The sequence below is a fragment of the Hyperoodon ampullatus genome (assembly GCF_949752795.1).
Source record: "Hyperoodon ampullatus genome assembly, chromosome: X".
Taxonomy (NCBI): Eukaryota; Metazoa; Chordata; class Mammalia; order Artiodactyla; family Ziphiidae; genus Hyperoodon; species Hyperoodon ampullatus.
The window spans coordinates 12,262,754-12,280,588 of NC_136913.1; the positions used below are offsets into that span (position 1 = coordinate 12,262,754).

General features: G+C 40.0%; 1 protein-coding gene across 2 annotated transcripts in view; it reads left to right on the top strand.

Moving 5' to 3' along the window:
• The first annotated feature begins 22 nt into the window (after window positions 1–22).
• Window positions 23–17,835, top strand: part of OFD1 (OFD1 centriole and centriolar satellite protein) — a 49,460-nt gene continuing 31,647 nt past the window's right edge. For both annotated transcript variants that reach the window (XM_079726926.1, XM_079726927.1), the window contains exons 1-8: window positions 23–130; window positions 1,987–2,123; window positions 2,463–2,636; window positions 5,095–5,201; window positions 6,836–6,955; window positions 8,612–8,685; window positions 10,198–10,289; window positions 11,325–11,514. In XM_079726926.1, the coding sequence (XP_079583052.1) occupies window positions 31–130; window positions 1,987–2,123; window positions 2,463–2,636; window positions 5,095–5,201; window positions 6,836–6,955; window positions 8,612–8,685; window positions 10,198–10,289; window positions 11,325–11,514 (994 nt within the window). In that variant the 5' untranslated portion in view covers window positions 23–30. The remainder of the gene's footprint in view (window positions 131–1,986; window positions 2,124–2,462; window positions 2,637–5,094; window positions 5,202–6,835; window positions 6,956–8,611; window positions 8,686–10,197; window positions 10,290–11,324; window positions 11,515–17,835) is intronic.

Here is a 17,835-nt window from a genome sequence, read left to right on the forward strand (position 1 = left end):
CTATACACGTTGTGTCTTTTAGGTTTTCTCATGCAGTTTCTGAAAGAATTGGCAAAATATCATCAGGCTAAAGAGAGTTGCAGTATGGGAACTCAGACAAGTTCAACATTTCCCGTCAAAGACTCCCTTGGTAATTATGGTCTTCCATAATTTCACTTCTTCCATTTTCTCTTTTCAATGAAGGAGACACCTGATGTACAGTATTATGTATTTGTTGCTTGACTGGGAGGGATGCAGGCTGCTGGCGGTAGGGGTGTTCATTTTTTTCTGGGATCACTGCTGGGTGGGACCAGGAACTGCTCTCCAGGGCTGCTCCTCCCTTCATGGCCGCCAAGACTATGCTTTCCAAATCTCGTGGGGATCCAGAGGCCCACTTGGGTTCAGCCTGTTGGGTTGAACCTCTCTTGACTGGGAGGTTCTTCCCTGTGTCTCGTCTAACTTTATAGCCACTAAAGTGAGAAGATCTTAGATTATTTGCATTGCAGAGAACTAGAGAAGTGAGTGGGCCATCCCTTCATTTTATAACTTGAGAAAACTCAGGTCACCAGAGGAAGAGCAACTTGGCAATGCCGAGTCTGGGTCAGAACTGACATGAGTCCAAGTTTTGTGGTCAGTAATCCAGAGCCTTTTCTGCTGTGCAGGCTTTCTGTAATACCATCCTGCCCTTGAGTTGTGTGCTCAGGAGAGAGGGGAAACAGCTGGCTGATAGGATGTGGTTAATCGGTTTCTTGGCCCTTCCTTACTCTTAAACTGCACTAGTGCCTTTAACTTGTAAAAAGATAAGTTCATAACTTGTAAAGACCGTATAGTATGACTGTGCCTTTCATTTATTTAGGTGTAGGTTTTATTCCATTAGAAACATAGAACATGCTTATTCTACAGTGGTTCTGTTCAATAATATGAGCCACACGTGTAATAAAAATTTTCTAGTAGCCAAAGTAGAAAAGGTAAGAAGAAACGGGTGAAATTTGTTTTGGTAATATATTTTATATAACTTAGTATGTCTAAAATATTATTCCAACATGAAATCAATATGAAAAATATTAAGGAGGTATTTTACGTTTATTTTTTTGTACTCAGTCCTTGATATCTGGTGTGTCTTTTACACTTTGAGCACATCTCATTTTGAACTGGTCACGTTCCAAGTACTCAGTATGGCCAGATGTGGCTAGCGGCCTGCATTGGACAGTCCAGAGCATTTGGAAAATCCAGAAAAGTAGATGGAAAGTTTTGCCGACCAGAGACATACCTGCCAATATTTTAATCTGCTTCTGCCAGCCTTTTCTTCCTATGCCTGCTTTTTGGTGGTATTGGTGTTACACATGATTGAGCTTGTACGCAAGGGCCAGGTTTGCAGTGTGCTACGTGGTGGGTTTCAGATCCACAGTTGGTTTGAGGGCTGCAGGTCTGCTGGAAAGAGTGCCGGAATGCGAGGCAATCACAGACCTGGCTTTAGCCCCACTGATGCCGTTATAGAGTTGCTTAGCCCTCTGGACGTCACTTCAACTGTGTGGGCGTCTGTTTCCTCTTCTGTGGAGAGGAGGAGTTCCAACACATGATCTTTGATTCATCTTAAGGTCAGTGTTTTGAAAGTGAGTCAGCTTTAACCAAAGTCCAATGAAGAGCTCTCTCCCATGGCATTTAGACACTAGAAAGAGATGCCAGTGTTTTCTGACTTGAACTGTACTTTTTGTTTTCTTTTCCCCTGACATTTTATGATGAGGATTCTCAGACATTCAGAAAAGTTGACACAGTTTTACAGCACACACTTGTATACCTCAAGTCTGCCATGAAATTTGCATTATACTTGCTTGATCACTTACCTGTTCATCCATTAAGCTCTCTCAGTTTTTTGATGCATTACCAAGTAAATTGCAGACATCCTTACACTTTCCCTTAAGTACACTCTTTGTGTTTGAACAGAGCTCTGGCCTCTTGCTCACCTGCCCACGTTTCTCTAACCTTTCCTGTGTTGTTTTTTGATAGCTGAGAAGCTTCAGCTTATTGACGATGAGTTTGCAGGTGCTTACCCTCAGCATCCAAAGTTAGAATCTTTAGAAATCAAGTTAAACGAATATAAGAGAGAAATTGAACAGCAGTTACGGGCAGAAATGAGTCAAAAGGTAAGATTGATCTTGTTATTACCAAGAGTGATGTTTTTGCTTGTCTTTTAATGTCTTCATCTTAGGTATGTGGGGAAATAACTAGAATCTTTACTAATGAATGTGATACTATACTCTTGTGCATGTTATTTCTCTTTCCAGATGATGTCATTTCTTTATGACTTTTGAACGCACCCTATAAGTACAGTGAATGAGATGAAACATAAACACGAATTAAAACTGAATATATTTAGACAGTATTTAGACAGCATTAACGTTAAACCTAACAGTGAAGAGAGAATGTTACTGTTTCTTTAGTATAGTTATTGGCATTTACAATTATTTGTCATCAATTGGCAGTTGAAATATTTTAAAGATACTGAAATAGCGAAAATTAAAACGGAAGAGAAAAGAAAGTGTGAGAAGGAATTAGCTGAGTTGCGGAATGAATTTGAGAGAGCTTGTCAAGCAAAATCTGAAGCCCTGATTTCTCGGGAAAAGATGACCCTTAAGAGAATTCAAGAGCACCAGGAGGTAATATTCTAAAATCATTTACTGGGTGACTATTTCCGGGCCGTTTCCCAAGTAGGGACTGGGGTCAAGAACGCAAGTAGAAGCATTGGGCTTAGAAAGGATGTGCAGGCACCCTTCCTCTGAGATGGCTGGAGGGAAAGGACCGGGGACGGGACCATCCATGCTGGGAGTGGGAGAAACTCGTACCAAAGAGGCAGCAGATTTGAGGCTTCGGTAGCAGCTTGGGGGAGAGGATCAGAGGTGTGGAATGGCTGCTTGCAGTAAAGGAAGAGCAGCCCTGGGAAGCAGACGGGGCTGCCTGAGCTATGTTGAGACCCCAGCCAAGGTGGGCAGCCTGGAATGGCAGTAGACCAAATCCAGTGCTTACAGGCGATGGCTCTGGCGCAGCTCTCGGGACGACGTGTAGTGTCGGTGAGGGCGGAAGGATAGAGGTGCTCGGGGAGAGGAGCTTGAGAGCACCGAATTTCTTTGGCTTTGGAAAGGCAGCCCATTTCGTGGAAGACATTGGGGTTGGGTGGGGTGAGGAAGGCAGCCCAAGAGGAGGCTAATATAGGGCAGCAGGGAGGGTGACGGGGCCGTCTGGAAGACATCGAGAAGCAGGTCTGAGGATTCCTATGGGTGGAAGAAGAACTCTGTCCTCCGCCAAGAGGACAGAGTTGCAGGTGGAAGTTTCAGGTCAAGACTGGAAACAGCGCAGCATGCTGCCATGGGGGCAGAGGTGAGGTCCCCGGAGTGGAGGCGTCCAGGGCTGCCGGGGTCATCCATGTGGCCGTTTGATCTTGTCCCCCAGGAAGGTGGCTGGGCGGGAGGTGGAGAGGTTGCCAAGTGGCGGGAGGGCGTGTCGGGAGGGATTGGATTCATTGCTTTGGGAAAAACAGGTTCCTTTGCCAAGGGCATGTCTTAGACCAGGCTGGATCTGAGACCTTGTTTCCTATGGACAGCGGGAGCTTCTATCAGGAAGTTCTGTTAAAAGTAGAAGGCTTCCTCCCAGCGTCCACCCTTGCTTAGAGCTTCTCAATAAGACCCAGTTATTTAATGGTAATTGTACGCCCTCTACAAGTTTTATATAGCAGTTCTGGGAATTGGGCTCGCTTAGCTATAAAATAAATGTTGGAGGCACAGGTGTTTGAGAAGCTTGGATTATGTTTATACTAACAGCGTCATCTTCAAGATAGGTGATTGACTAAGTCAGAAAGAAAGACAAATAGCATATGATATCACTCATATGAGGAATCTAAAATATGACACACATGAACCTATCTATGAAACAGAAACAAAATCAGGGACATAGAGAATAGATTGGTGGTCCCCGAGGGGGATGGGGGAGGGGGGATGGATTGGGAGTTTGGGATTAGCAGAAGCAAACTGTTACATACAGAATGGATAAACAACAGGGTCCTGCTCTAGAGCACAGGGAACTATATTCATTATCCCTGTGATAAACCATAATGGAAAAGAATATGAAAAAGAATATGTATTTGTATGACTGAGTCACTTTGCTGTACAGCAGAAATTACAGCATTGTAAATGGACTATACATCAATAAAATTAAAAGATAGATGACTGACTAGATCAGATCAACCAGTTAACAGACTCGAACCCTCGTTTAGTCACCTGATTCTCTGAAGGCACTAGAGAGGGTCGCTATCCTTGTGAAGAGCACCGTGCCTTTATTCCACCACCTGGAATGCCCCTCCCCTTCTCTGCATGATAAAACCATCCAGTCCTTCAAAATCCAGCCAGAATGTCATGTCCTCGTGATGCCTTTCCTGACCCCCACTGATGGAGTCCTTTGGGCTTGGTTCGTGCTGTCGAGGCTTGATGTACTTTGGTTGTGAAATCATCACACCGTAGTGTGACTGTTGGTTTGTCTCTCTCTCCCTGACTAAACTGTGAGTCTCTTAAAGGTGGGGACTGTCCTATATCTGTCCATCGTTGTGTATCCAGCTCCCAGTGTGCCCTTGGACATGTGACAGGTGTTCAGGAAACCCTTGCTCAGGGAACACATACATGGAAGTGTGGCCATTCATTCGGGACATCAGGCGAGCTTGCTGACTGAGCCAGAATGACCTCTGAATTGAAACTTTCAGACAGCGATGGAACTATGGGGATTCCTTGAAGTTTTATTGCTGAATGCACATTTTGTTTCATTTTTTCTTGCTGAAGAACTTAGGGAAATTTTCTAAGTGTCTGAGAGATGTTAATTAAGTAATAAAATAACAAGACGAGATGTTAGGAATATAGGGTAACGTGGCTTAACAGTCCTTGGGGGGAGGAGGGAGTAAATTTTTGTGGAAAAAAAGGCAAAACATATACCTCACATTGGAACCTCTTGAAAGTGAAATTGTTCCCTCTAAGTGTCCGTACTTTGCTTTCTGGAATTTAGGAAGCAGGGTATTAGTTCAAATCTCTTGTTTTCTTTAGCTTGCTTGCTAAAAATTAATACTTTCCTCTACAGAATGAAACAAAAGAAATGTATACTCAAAGGCAGCTTCTCCTAAAAGATATAGATTTGCTGAGAGACAGAGAAGCTGAGCTGAAGCAAAGAATTGAAGCTTTTGAGTTGTAAGTAATGTGTATTCATTTGGGACATTCAGAATGAATGAGATGCAAAAAAGAACTCCTAAAAATGTCTACATAGTCTAATATTACCTGCAAAATAGAGTTCTTGGTTGTAAAAGTGATAGCACCTAACTTTCAAAAGGCACAAGTTAAGAGAAACAGGGACGAGGGTTTCACTTTTGAAATATTAGACACTGGGATGAAAGCAGAAGGAGACACCATCGTCAGGTTTCAGTGAGACCAGACAAATGATTTGCAGAAGCGAATAACGCTTTAACAGATCATACGTTTCACATTTATGTTCAACCATTCAGATCTCAGTTTCATGTGCGTGTAGTAACTGAATTCCAGAGAGTCAGACCTGCCACACTGACCTGCTCTGCTGGCGAAAAAGGGAAACACGGTGGCTCTGAGTTGGCTTGTACTGGGTGAAAGTATTTCTTGTGATATGTGTGTGTTGCTTTTTCCCAGCGCTCACCAACGTTTCATTCTTCACTTCTTACCTGGGATTCATAGCAAGCTCAGCAGTTTTATAGTTTATGGAATAAGCCTTCTTTCCCATTTGGTATGTGCCATTAATTGGCACTCACAGATCCAGGAAGCTTCTTTCATTAAAGGATTTGTCTTCATCTTCATTGATGTTGTTTTCTCATTTATATATAGGCTCAGTTTGTTTGATTTTTTCTCTCTGCCAACCTTACTCTCTTTCTGGCAATACCAAAGAGGTAAATTGATCATAAGAGAGAGAAGGAACACAATTTGGGTAGAGATAGTTCATGATTATGTAATCAGTTATTTACCTCCTCTTCCCCTCCTCTCTCCTCGCTTCTAAGCATAATATGTAAATTAAATAAACATACTAGTTTACCGCTCCTTTGTGTACAGATTAACCAGCAGAGGGAGCTAACACACAGAGCTTTTATCCTTTGCTTGGAATAGTCTGGGTTCCCTAGCACTTCTCATTATGGCTTGATCTAAGTCCCTATGAACCCTGTTCCCCGGCTCTGGAATTGATCTTGTGCTTGATTTAAGGTCTCACCAGGAAGACCATTCCTTTCTTCGGTGTTGGGACTTTCTGATTGATCCATCCATCTTTTGGTCTCTTTTCAGTATTTACTTTTCCGTATTGAATTAGTAAACTATGAAATGCCAGAACGAATCTTCTGTCTTTAATAGCTATGGGCTAGTCAATTAAATCTTACAGTTAGAAACACTATTATAGAAGAAACAAGCACTTAAGGGCACTAGCTGAAGTTTGGTTTGTAGCTTTGTAACAAAAAACATCATTCTTTCACCCCTGAATTGATTATGGCTACTTTCCACTTATGACCTTTTTTTTTTTTTTAAAGTGCGAACCATCTCCTGTGAGAAACCACTTTGGTTTTGGCAGTTTCCCACTCCCGCCAGCCAGATGCCACTGTAGAGCTCCATTTGCTAGTTCAGATCCATCGTCACTAGGTCAGCTCATAAAGAGGTGGGAGACTTCTGGCTCTTCGCATTTACTCGCCACAGCTGTGACAGGCACATAACAGTTTGAGTCTGTGGAGCTAAAAACACATGGTATCTTTTCCCCCTAAATTCTTTACTTCAAGTATTATAGTTTTCTAATTTGCCTTATCTGTTTTTGCTAATTTCAGGGCCCAGAGGCTACAAGAAGAAAAAAACAAAAGCATGACTGACGGGCTTAGGAGGTGGGAGCTGAATATAAAGCGTATTGAGGAGGCCTATGACCAAAAGCTCAAGAACGAACTTCTAAAGTAATTGTTTGGTGTCTTTAAAAAAATAGTATCATGTTTGAATTAAGTTGATGGAAACACAGCAACACTAATGAAGTAGATAAGACTGATATTTTATGGCAAAATCCAGTATTTAAAAAAAATACGTGTTTTCATTGACAGTCAAGCCTTTCCCATGAGTATTTGAGTTAAGATGGTTTTAAAAAGATACAGTACAGAGAATAGCATCCTCTGTTCACTCTTGTCTCTCCTCTAGTATTTATTGAGGGCCTGTGATTTGCTTGAATTTCTTAGGGCACCTTGTAACTTACTGAAAAGCTATAAAATGGGAATTATAGTCACTTTTATCTTTTCCTCTACCCCACTCATACTGCCATTAAGATGGAGATGTCTAATGATTTATGAATTATTCTGCTTATTGGTTAAAGTATTTGTCGATCTGTATTCCTTCAAGATTCTGCAAAGCCAGAATCAAAAGAAAAACTAGAATTAACTATATAAAGCAAAAAATGATATAGGAAAAGGAAAATATGGACAACTCTGATACTGTGGCTTTGCTCTAGTCTGAGTTTTGCTGTGTTCTGGTGAATAGTATCTTAGTGCAGAGCCATTAAGCCCATATATAGTAACTTTTCTCTCCAGTGCTCAGTGTAACGTCTGGCACAAAATAAGTGTTCAGTTAATTGTTTATTGAGTCAGTGAATTCATAGCAGAGAGATGACTCAACTCAGCAGCTCTGGGTATTTCTTAATCATCGGCCTCTCTACTGCTTTGTCCATAATTTGGCATTGATAGTCCATTATGTAGTACCTTCAAAGGTTTTTTGAGGTTATTCTTTAAAATAATTCTAATAAAAAATATAGCACTTTTCCGTGTGTCAGGTTTGACATGATATAGATTTTATCCTCATATTTTATGTCCGCTCCTCTAATACAGCAGTAAGCTCTGAAGAATCTATAGTTGTTAAACTTCTAGGAATAAATGAATAGAAGTGTGTATGTTAGCTTGACACAGCCATGGAGTAGGGAACTGTTACGTATTGATGTCTTTGTCTGGCCGTGGGTGTCCTCAGTGTGACTTTGGCAATTGTTGGGTTTCGGAGGATATTTACCAAAGGAGTGCTGCTTTCCTTTCTCTCATCTCTGAACCAGAAAGTCAGCTGGTAATAGCTGGTGGAGATAGTAAAATTCCATGAAAACGTGCCTTTTGGTATCGCCAATCCATATATAATTCTGTTGGCAGTGGCTCTCAGTACTGTGCTCAGTTCCTGAGGGGGAAAGTTCTTATTCTGCTTGGGGGTGGGGAGGCAGGATAGGTGGATTGGAAGCGACTGACTTGTTATCCTTTGGGATTTGGAGTCTGTTGTGTACAGTGTAAAAGTAACTAAATTTACTTTCTTGCGTCAGCAGACACCAACTGAGAAACAGTGCCCTCTGTAACCTCAATAACACGACCTTTCATTTTGTGCTTGAGTTTACAGGATTGCAGCAGGATTTTACTGGACCTTTTATAGCCAGGATTCAGATCCCTGGCCTTAGTACTGAGTGACCGTGAAGTTCATGCATTGTCCCGTTCAGTGCCCTTCGGTGCCCTGGTGCCATAGATAAGCTCAGGCACTGATAACAGTCTGTTTAGGAAGGTGACCAGGAACTCATTTTCCATCCTTCTGATTCTCAGGTATCAACTTGAACTGAAGGAGGACTGCATCGCTAGAACTAATAGATTGATTGAAGATAAGAGGAAGAATAAAGGTGACCCTTGGGGGGAAAAAAAGCTGTACTTCTCAGTTTCGATGCAGGTTATCAGCTTCCTAAGTTGGGTCTGTTCTGTAATCCAAAAAATATGTACCTTCCACTTCATTGTTACTGTAAACTGACACATTTTTTGTCGTTTTAATTTTACAAAATGAAAAAAGTAATCACCGTCTTTCACTATGTTTTTGCAAACCTTCATGTTTAACCTTTTGTATATTCTCAAAGATCAGTAATTTATCGGTAGAATTTTATTCAACTTCATTTCAGTATATTTTGATGAATAAATCTGTGATGGCAGGAAGGCGGCAGCAACTTATTGCCATCGGTCAATATTACTCTAAGCCACGAGAGATTCCATCTTTTACTTAGGGGAAATTTTAACTTCTCTGTCCTCTGTGACCTGGTTTCTTATTTCTCCTACTTCTAATATATATTTATGCTTCATGATATTTAAACTTGACATATAACCTCCTAAACTCTTACATGTATTACCCCAAGACTAGGAAAGTTGGGTAATTTTTCAGTCTTTCAGACATTTTACATTTCAGGATATTTCTAGGAACCAACCTGTGACAAGGACTTTTGGTGGGCATTTCAAATGGATTCTTGGGATTGAACCAGGGCTGGGTGCTTCATACCCATCAGAAGGTCACCCAGTGTGTATGGCTGCTCCTTTGCAACTATCTTGCTGAGACTAATACCTCTTGAGGAATTAGTACCATCCTGTAGTCAGCATGTGATTTTTCTTTTTTTTTTTTTTTGCGGAACGCGGGCCTCTCACTGTTGTGGCCTCTCCCATTGCAGAGTGCAGGCTCAGTGGCCGTGGCTCACGGGCCCAACCACTCCGCGGCATGTGGGATCTTCCTGGATCGGGACATGAACCCGTGTCCCCTGCATCGGCAGGTGGACTCTCAACCACTGTGCCACCAGGGAAGCCCAGCATGTGATTTTTTTGATGATATATCTATAGAGACTTGTGTTAGATGAAGTGAAAATGACAAAACAATAACTACAAATAACTACAGTCTTACAGAGCAGTCTTTGTCTTTAAGGAAGTTCAGAGTAGTTGGCACAAGGGCCCTGCACTCTGTGCAGATGGTGTAACTCTGGTGACTTGTGTAGCAGGAAGTTCACCACACATATGACCATTACAACCAACTTCCCATCACCTATTGAGTAATGGGGCTTACTTACTCGCTCGCTGATTTTTTCTTTTTTTTTGACCCAAATATCTGCTATTTTACGCACGTGTGTGTGTGTGTGTGTGTGTGTGTTTTACCATGCCACGCAGCTTGCAGGATCTTAGTTCCCCAACCAAGGATCAAACCCGCACCCTCGGCAGTAAAAATGTGGAATCCTGACCTCTGGGCTGCCAGGGGATTCCCTCTGCTATTTTAGATGATGAAATAATGGTCATTAGATCTGACATACTGGCTATAAATGATTAAATGATTTTTGTATTCACTGGGAAAACTTGATGATGTTTAGTTGGTTGGCTCTGTCTTTCAGAAAAAGCTATACATTTCCAAGAGAAATTTGCGACTCTTAAGTTTAAAAAGGAAGAACTGGATCGTTCTGTAAATCGTGTGAAAGAACTTGAGGTAATTGTTAAGCCTGTTGGTTTTTTGAAATAGTTGTTAGACAACACAGGAAATTTTAGCTTCAGTCATACGTAATTTATCTCAAGTTATCCTCTTGGTATGTTTGGACTGTTTATTATATGACTCAGAGGGTGACGGCTGAACTTAATTCAGTAGTTCCTTATTTCAATCTTAGTCTCCTAGAGAAGCATAGAAAGAGCATGTCGTTTGGGGCCCAGAGTCGTCCTTGAATCCTTTGTGTCTCCCTCACTGCTTGTGTGCCTCTGGGCAAGATCTGTGACCTCAGATCCTTTCTCCGAAAACTCTGGGATATTGCCCACATCCCATGGTTGTTGAGGGACTTCAATGAGCTGGTTTACTGTGCCTGGCCCATAGCAGGTGGCTGGTGTATACTATTATCTACTCAGCCTCTTCTCCCTTTGCCTCAGCAGCAGGTAAAAATTCTTATCACTACATCAGGCTCTCACAGATTAAAGCAAAATGAGAGGCATTTTTCACATGATACTGTTACTTTTTTTCTGTCCATTTGTGTGCTTGCTATCCAAAGGACAGGACTGGAACTTTAGGAACTTAAAATATGTTCTGTATATAAAATTTGTTTTTGCAACTGTGATGACTTGTTTGAGAACTTTATAGGCTCCTGTCTCCAAACATGAGATATATTAGACTAAGAAAAGGAAAGCACCTCACAGCATGTTATTGGTATCTATCTTACCTTTTCATATTAAAAAATAGACATATTACTAACTCTGTGATGGCTTTTGGGTCCTTAGTTGCATCTGGAAAATTGGGTGATAATCCGAAGGACTTGCTTTGTAGGACAGGGTTCTGCATAAATCGAGTTGGATGAACTTGCCCCATCCTCAGCTCCAGGGCAGAAGTTGTAGTTAGGGTTGTCTTGTTGCAGAGAACCACACTTCAGTCAAGTGACCGTAATTAAATTATGCTGCCCAGCTGAGAGCAGCCCACCAGCATTTACCTATGCAGTCCTGTAAAGTCACTGTTCAAGTAAAAGTTATCCTTTTCCAATTCCAGCTTCAGTTGGAGTCTGTCAAAGCTCAGTGTTTGGCATTAACAAAGCAAAACCATGTGCTGAGCAAGAAGGTTAAAGAGATGAGCAACTATTCACTACTGAAAGAAGGGAAACTGGAGCTTGAGGCGCAAAATAAACTACTTAAACAACAACTGGAAGACATGAAAAGTGAAAACTTGAATCTCCTAAACCGTAAGTCTTTTTTTTTTTTTTTTCTGATTTGCCTGTTTTTGTATTTCATGTTAGGTTCATATTGGGAAACTCCTCTAAGGGAGGCTTCAATTGGGAAGATTTTATAAAGTTAAGATTCTCAGATTGAAATTCCTTTCTTTTTGCTTGCTATTCCATAATTCGTAGTGTAAGAAGAAACATTTTTTAATTTAATTTTTATTTTATATTAGAATATAGTTGATTTACAATGTTGTGTTAGTTTCAGGTATACAGCAAAGGGATTCAGTTATACATATACACATATCCATTCTTTTTCAGATTTTTTTCCCATATAGGTTATCACAGATCATTGAGTAGAGTTCCCTATGCTATACAGTGTGTCCTTGTTGATTATCTATGTTACATATGGTAATGTGCGTATGTTAATCCCAAACTCCTAATTTTATCCCTCCCCCCACCTTTCCCCTTTCATAAGTTTGTTTTCGAACTCTGTGAGTCTGTTTCTGTTTTGTAAATAAGTTCATTTGTATCGTTTTTCTTAGATTCCACATATGATTGACATCATAAGATATTTGTCTTTTTCTGTCTGACTTATTTCACTTAGTTATGATATTCCCTAGTTGCATCCATGTTGTTGCAAATGGCATTATTTTGTTCTTTTTTATGGCTGAGTAATATTCCATTGTATATATGTAACACATCTTCTTTATCCATTCCTCTGTTGATGGACATTTCAGTTGCCTCCATGTCCTGGCTATTGTAAATAGTGCTGCAATGAACACTGAGGTGCATATATCTTTTCGAATTATGGTTTTCTCTGGGTATATGCCCAGGAGTGTGGTTGCTGGATCATATGGTAGTTCTATTTTTAGTTTTTTAAGGAACCTCCACACTGTTCTCCATAGTGGTTGAACCAATTTACATTCCCACCAACAGTGTAGGAGGGTTCCCTTTTCTCCACACACTCTCTAGCATTTATTGTTTATAGACAGTTTTTTTTAAAGGAATTTTTTCTTTTTTTTTAACTTATTATTTATTGTATTTTTGGCTGAATTGGGTCTTTCTTGCTGCACGTGGGCTTTCTCTAGTTGCAGAGAGCGGGGGCTACTCTTCATTGTGGTGCACAGGCTTCTCATTGCAGTGGCTTCTCTTGTTGCAGATCATGGCCTCTAGGTGTGCGGGCTTCAGTAGTTGTGGCTCACGGGTTCTAGAGCACAGGCTCAGTAGTTGTGGCGCATGGGCTTAGTTGCTCCGCAGCATGTGGGATCTTCCCGGACCAGGGCTCGAACCCGTGTCCCCTGCATTGGCAGGTGGATTCTTAACCACCGCACCACCAGGGAAGCCCTGTATATAGACATTTTGATGATGGCCATTCTGACTGGTGTGAGGTGATATCTCATTGTAGTTTTGATTTGCATTTCTCTAAAAACTAGCAAAGTTGAGCATCTTTTCATGTGCCTGTTGGCCATCTGTATGTCTTCGGAGAAGTGTGTATTTAAGTATTTTTCCCATTTTCTGATTGGGTTGTTTGAGCTGCACGAGCTGTTTGTATATTTTGGAGATTAATCCCTTGTTGGTTGCTTCATTCGCAAACGTTTTCTCCCATTCTGTGGGCTGTCTTTTCATTTTGTTTATGGTTTGCTTTGCTGTGCAAAAGGTTTTAAGTTTAATTAGGTCCCATTTGTTTTTTTTAATTTTTTAGATTTTCATTACTGTAGGAGGTGGATCCAAAAAAGATACTACTGCAATTTATGTCAGTGTTCTGCCTATGTTTTTCTCTAAGAGTTTTATAATTGGCCTTACATTTAGGTCTTTAATCCATTTTGAGTTTATTTTTGTGTATGGTGTTAGAGAATGTTTTAATCTCATTCGTTTACATGTAACTGTCCACTTTTCCCAGCACCCCTTGGTGAAGAGACTGTCTTTTCTCCATTGTATATTCTTGCTCCTTTGTTGTAGATTAATTGACCATAGGGTCGTGGGTTTATTTCTGGGCTTGTAGTATAGTGTGAAGTCAGGGAGTCTGACTGCTCCAGTTCCGTTTTTCATTTTCTTTCTTTTTAAAAAAATTTTTTAAATTTAATTAATTTATTTATTTGGATGTGTTGGGTTTTCGTTGCAGTGAGCGGTCTTTCTCTAATTGTGGCGAGTGGGGGCTACTCTTTGTTGTGGTGCATGGGCTTCTCATTGCGGTGGCTTCTCTTGTTGCAGAGCACGGACTCTAGGCGCACAGGCTTCAGTAGTTGTGGCTCGTGGGCTCTAGAGTGGAGGCTCAGTAGTTGTGGCACATGGGCTTAGTTGCTCCGCGGCATGTGGGATTTTCCTGGAGCAGGGCTTGAACCTGTGTCCCATGCATTGGCAGGCGGATTCTTAACCACTGCACCACCAGGGAAGTCCCTTCAGTTGCATTTTTCTTTCTCAGGTTTGCTTTGGCTATTCAGGGTTTTTTTTGTTTCTGTACAAATTAAAATTTTTTTCTTCTAGTTCTGTGAAAAATGCCATTGGTAATTTGATAGGGATTGCATTGAATCTGTAGATTTCCTTGGGTAGTATAGTCATTTTGACAATATTGATTCTTCCAATCCAGAAACATGGTATATCTTTCCATCTGTTTGTGTCATCTTCAGTTTCTTTTATCAGCATCTTATAGTTTTCAGAGTACAGGTCCTTTGCCTCCTTAGGTAGGTTTATTCCTAGGTATTTTATTCTTTTTGATGTAATGGTAAATGGGATTGTTTCCTTAATTTCTCTTTCTGATCTTTCATTGTTAGTGTATAGGGATGCAAGAGATTTCTGTGTATTAATTTTGTATCCTGCACCTTTACTGAATTCATGGATGAGCTCTAGTAAGTTTTCTGGTAGCATATTAAGGATTTTCTATGTATAGTATCATGTCATCTGCAATCAGTGACAGTTTTACTTTTTTTCCAGTTTGGATTCCTTTTATATCTTTCTCTTCTCTGATAGTTTTGAAAGTCCTATCCACAGCAATGTTGTGTCAAAGTGGTGAGAGTGCACATCCTTGCCTTTTTCCTGATCTAAGAGGTAATGCTTTCAGCTTTTCACTGTTCAGTATGATGTTAGCTGTGGGTCTGTCGTAGATGGCCTTTATTATGTTGAGGTAGGTTCCCTCTATACCCACTTTCTGTAGAGTTTTTATCATAAATGGGTGTTGAATTTTGTTAAAAGCTTTTTCTACATCTCTTGAGATGATCATATAGTGTTTGTTTGTCACTGATGGATTGGTGGATATTGAAAAATCCTTGCAACCTGGGATAAATCCCATTTGATCATGGTGTATGGTCCATTTAATGTATTGTTGGATTGATTCAGTTTGCTAGTATTTTGTTGAGGATTTTTACGTCTATGCTCAAGAGTGATATTGGCCTGTACTTTTCTTGTGGTATCATCTTTGTCTGGTTTTGGTATGAGGGTGATGATGGCCTCATGGAATGAGTTTGCGAGTGTTCCTTCTTCTGCAGTTTTTTGGAATAGTTTCAGAATGATAGGTGTTAACTCTTCTCTAAATGTTTCATAGAATTTGCCTGTGAAGCCATCTTGTCCTGGATTTTGTCTGTTGATAGTTTTTGTGTGTGTGTGTGTCTTATTTTTTTTGAAGTACAGTTGAATTACAATGTTGCATTAATTACTGCTGTACAGCAAAGTGACTCAGTTATAGATATATATACGTTCTTTTTAGTATTCCTTTCCATTATGGTTTATCACAGGATATTGAATATAGTTCCCTGTGCTGTACAGTAGGATCTTGTTGTTCATCCATTCTATATATACCAGTTTGCATCTGCTAATCCCAAACTCCCACTCCTACCCTCTCCCCCCCCACCCCCTTGGCAACCACCAGTCTATTCTCTATGTCCCTGATTTTGTTTCTCTTTCATAGATAGCTGTCATATTTTATTTTATTTTTTTACTTCTTTCAAGTCACTTAACCTTTTATTTTACTTTTTTAAAATTAATTTTTATTGGAGTATAGTTGCTTTACATGTCATGTTTTAGATTGCACATATAAGTGATATCATATGGTATTTGTTTTTCTCTTTCCGACTTACTTCACTTAGTATGATAATCTCTAGTTGCATCTGTGTTGTTGCAAATGGCATTATGTCGTTCTTTTTCATGGCTGAGTAATATTCCATTGTATATGTGTACCACATCATCTTTTATCCATTCATCTATTGATGGATATTTAGGTTGTTTCCATGTCTTGGCTATTGTGAATAGTGCTGCTGTGAACATAAGGGTGCGTGTATCTTTTTTAATTAGAGTTTTCTCCAGATATATGCCCAAGAGTGGGATTGCTGGATCATATGGTAATTCTATTTTTAGTTTTCTGAGAAACCTCCATACTGTCTTCCACAGTGGCTGCATCGACTTACATTCCCACCAACAGTGTAGGAGGGTTCCCTTTTCTCCACATCCTCTCCAGCAGTTTGTCATTTGTAGACTTTTTAATAATGGCCATTCTGACTGCTGTGCGATAGTACCTCATTGTAGTTTTGATTTGCCTTTCTCTAATAGTTAGCCGTATTGAGCATCTTTTCATGTGCCTATTGGCCCCCTGTATTTATTTTTTGAAGAAATGTCTACTTCAGTCTTCTGCCAATTTTTCGATTCCGTTGTTTGTTCTTTTGTTGTCGAGCTGTGTGAGCTGTTTGTATATTTTGGAAATTAAGCCCTTGACACTTGCATCATATGCAAATATTTTCTCCCATTCTGCAGGTTGTCTTTTTGTTTCGTTTACAGTTTCCTTTGCTGTGCAGAAGCTTGTAAGTTTGATTAGGTCCCATTTGTTTACTTTTGCTTTTATTTCTATTGCCTTGGGAGACTGACCTAAGAAAACGTTGGTATGATTTATGTCAGAATGTTTTGCCCCTGTTGTCTTCTAGACATTTTATGGTGTCATAGCCTATGTTTAAGTCTTTAAGCCATTTTGAGTTTATTTTTGTGTATGGTAAGAGGTCGTGTTGTAACTTCATTGATTTACATGCAGCTGTCCAACTTTCCCAACACCAGTTGCTGAAGAGTCTGTCTTTTTTCCGTTGTATATTCTCGCCTCCTCTGTCGAAGATCAATTGACCATAGGTGTGTGGGTTTATTTTTGGGCTCTCTGTTCTGTTCCATTGATCCATATGTCTGTTTTTGTGCCAATGCCATGCTGTTTTGATTACTGTAGCTTTGTAGTATTGTCTGAAGTTTGGGATGGTTATGTTCTTGGAAGTCTTTTAATCACAGTTTCAATTTCAATACTTGTGATTGGTCTGTTCTTATTTTCTATTTCTTCCTGGTTCAGTCTTGGAAGATTTCACCTTTCTAAGAATTTGTCCATTTCTTCTAGGTTGTCCATTTTATTGGTAGATAGTTGCTTGTAGTAGTCTCTTATGATCCTTTGTATTTCTGTGGTGTCAGTTGTAACTTCTTTTTTGTTTCTAATTTTATTGATTTGAGCCCTCCCTTTTTTTCTTGATGAGTCTGGCTAAAAGTTTATCAATCTTCTTTATCTTTTCAAAGAACCGTCCTTTAGTTTCATTGATCTTTTCTGTTGTTTCCTTCATCTCTCTTTCATTTATTTCTGCTCTGATCTTTATGATTTCTTTCCTTCTACTAACTTTGGGTTTTGTGTGTTCTTCTTTCTCTAGTGGCTTTAGGTGTAACCTTAGGTTGTTTGAGATTTTTCTTGTTTCTTGAGGTAAGATTGTATTGCTATAAACTTCCCTCTTAGAACTCCTTTTGTTGCATCTCGTAGGTTTTGGATTGTCGTGTTTTCGTTTTCATTTGTCTCTAGGTATTTTTTAATTTCCTCTTTGATTTCTTCAGTGATCCATTGGTTGTTTAGTAACATATTGTTTAGCCTCCATGTGTTTGTGTTTTTCATTGTTTTGTTGTAGTCGATTTTTAATCTCATAGCGTTGTGGTAGGAGAAGATGCTTGATACGATTTCACTTTTCTTAAATTTACCGAGGCTTGCTTTGTGACGAAGCATGTGGTCTATCCTGGAGAATGTTCCATGTGCACTTGAGAAAAACGTGTACTCTGCTGCTTTCAGATGGAACGTTCTATAAATATCAATTAAATCCATCTGGTCTAATGTGTCACATAAGGCCTGTGTTTCCTTATTGATCTTCTGCCTGTATGATCCGTCCATTGATGAAAGTGAGGTGTTAAAGTCCCCCACTATTATTGTGTTACTGTCAGTTTCTCCTTTTATGGCTGTGAGCATTTGCCTTCTATATTGCTCCTATGTTGGGTGCATAAGTACTTAAAATTGTTATATCTTCTTCTTGGATTGATCCCTTGATCATTATGTACTGTCCCTTTTTGTCT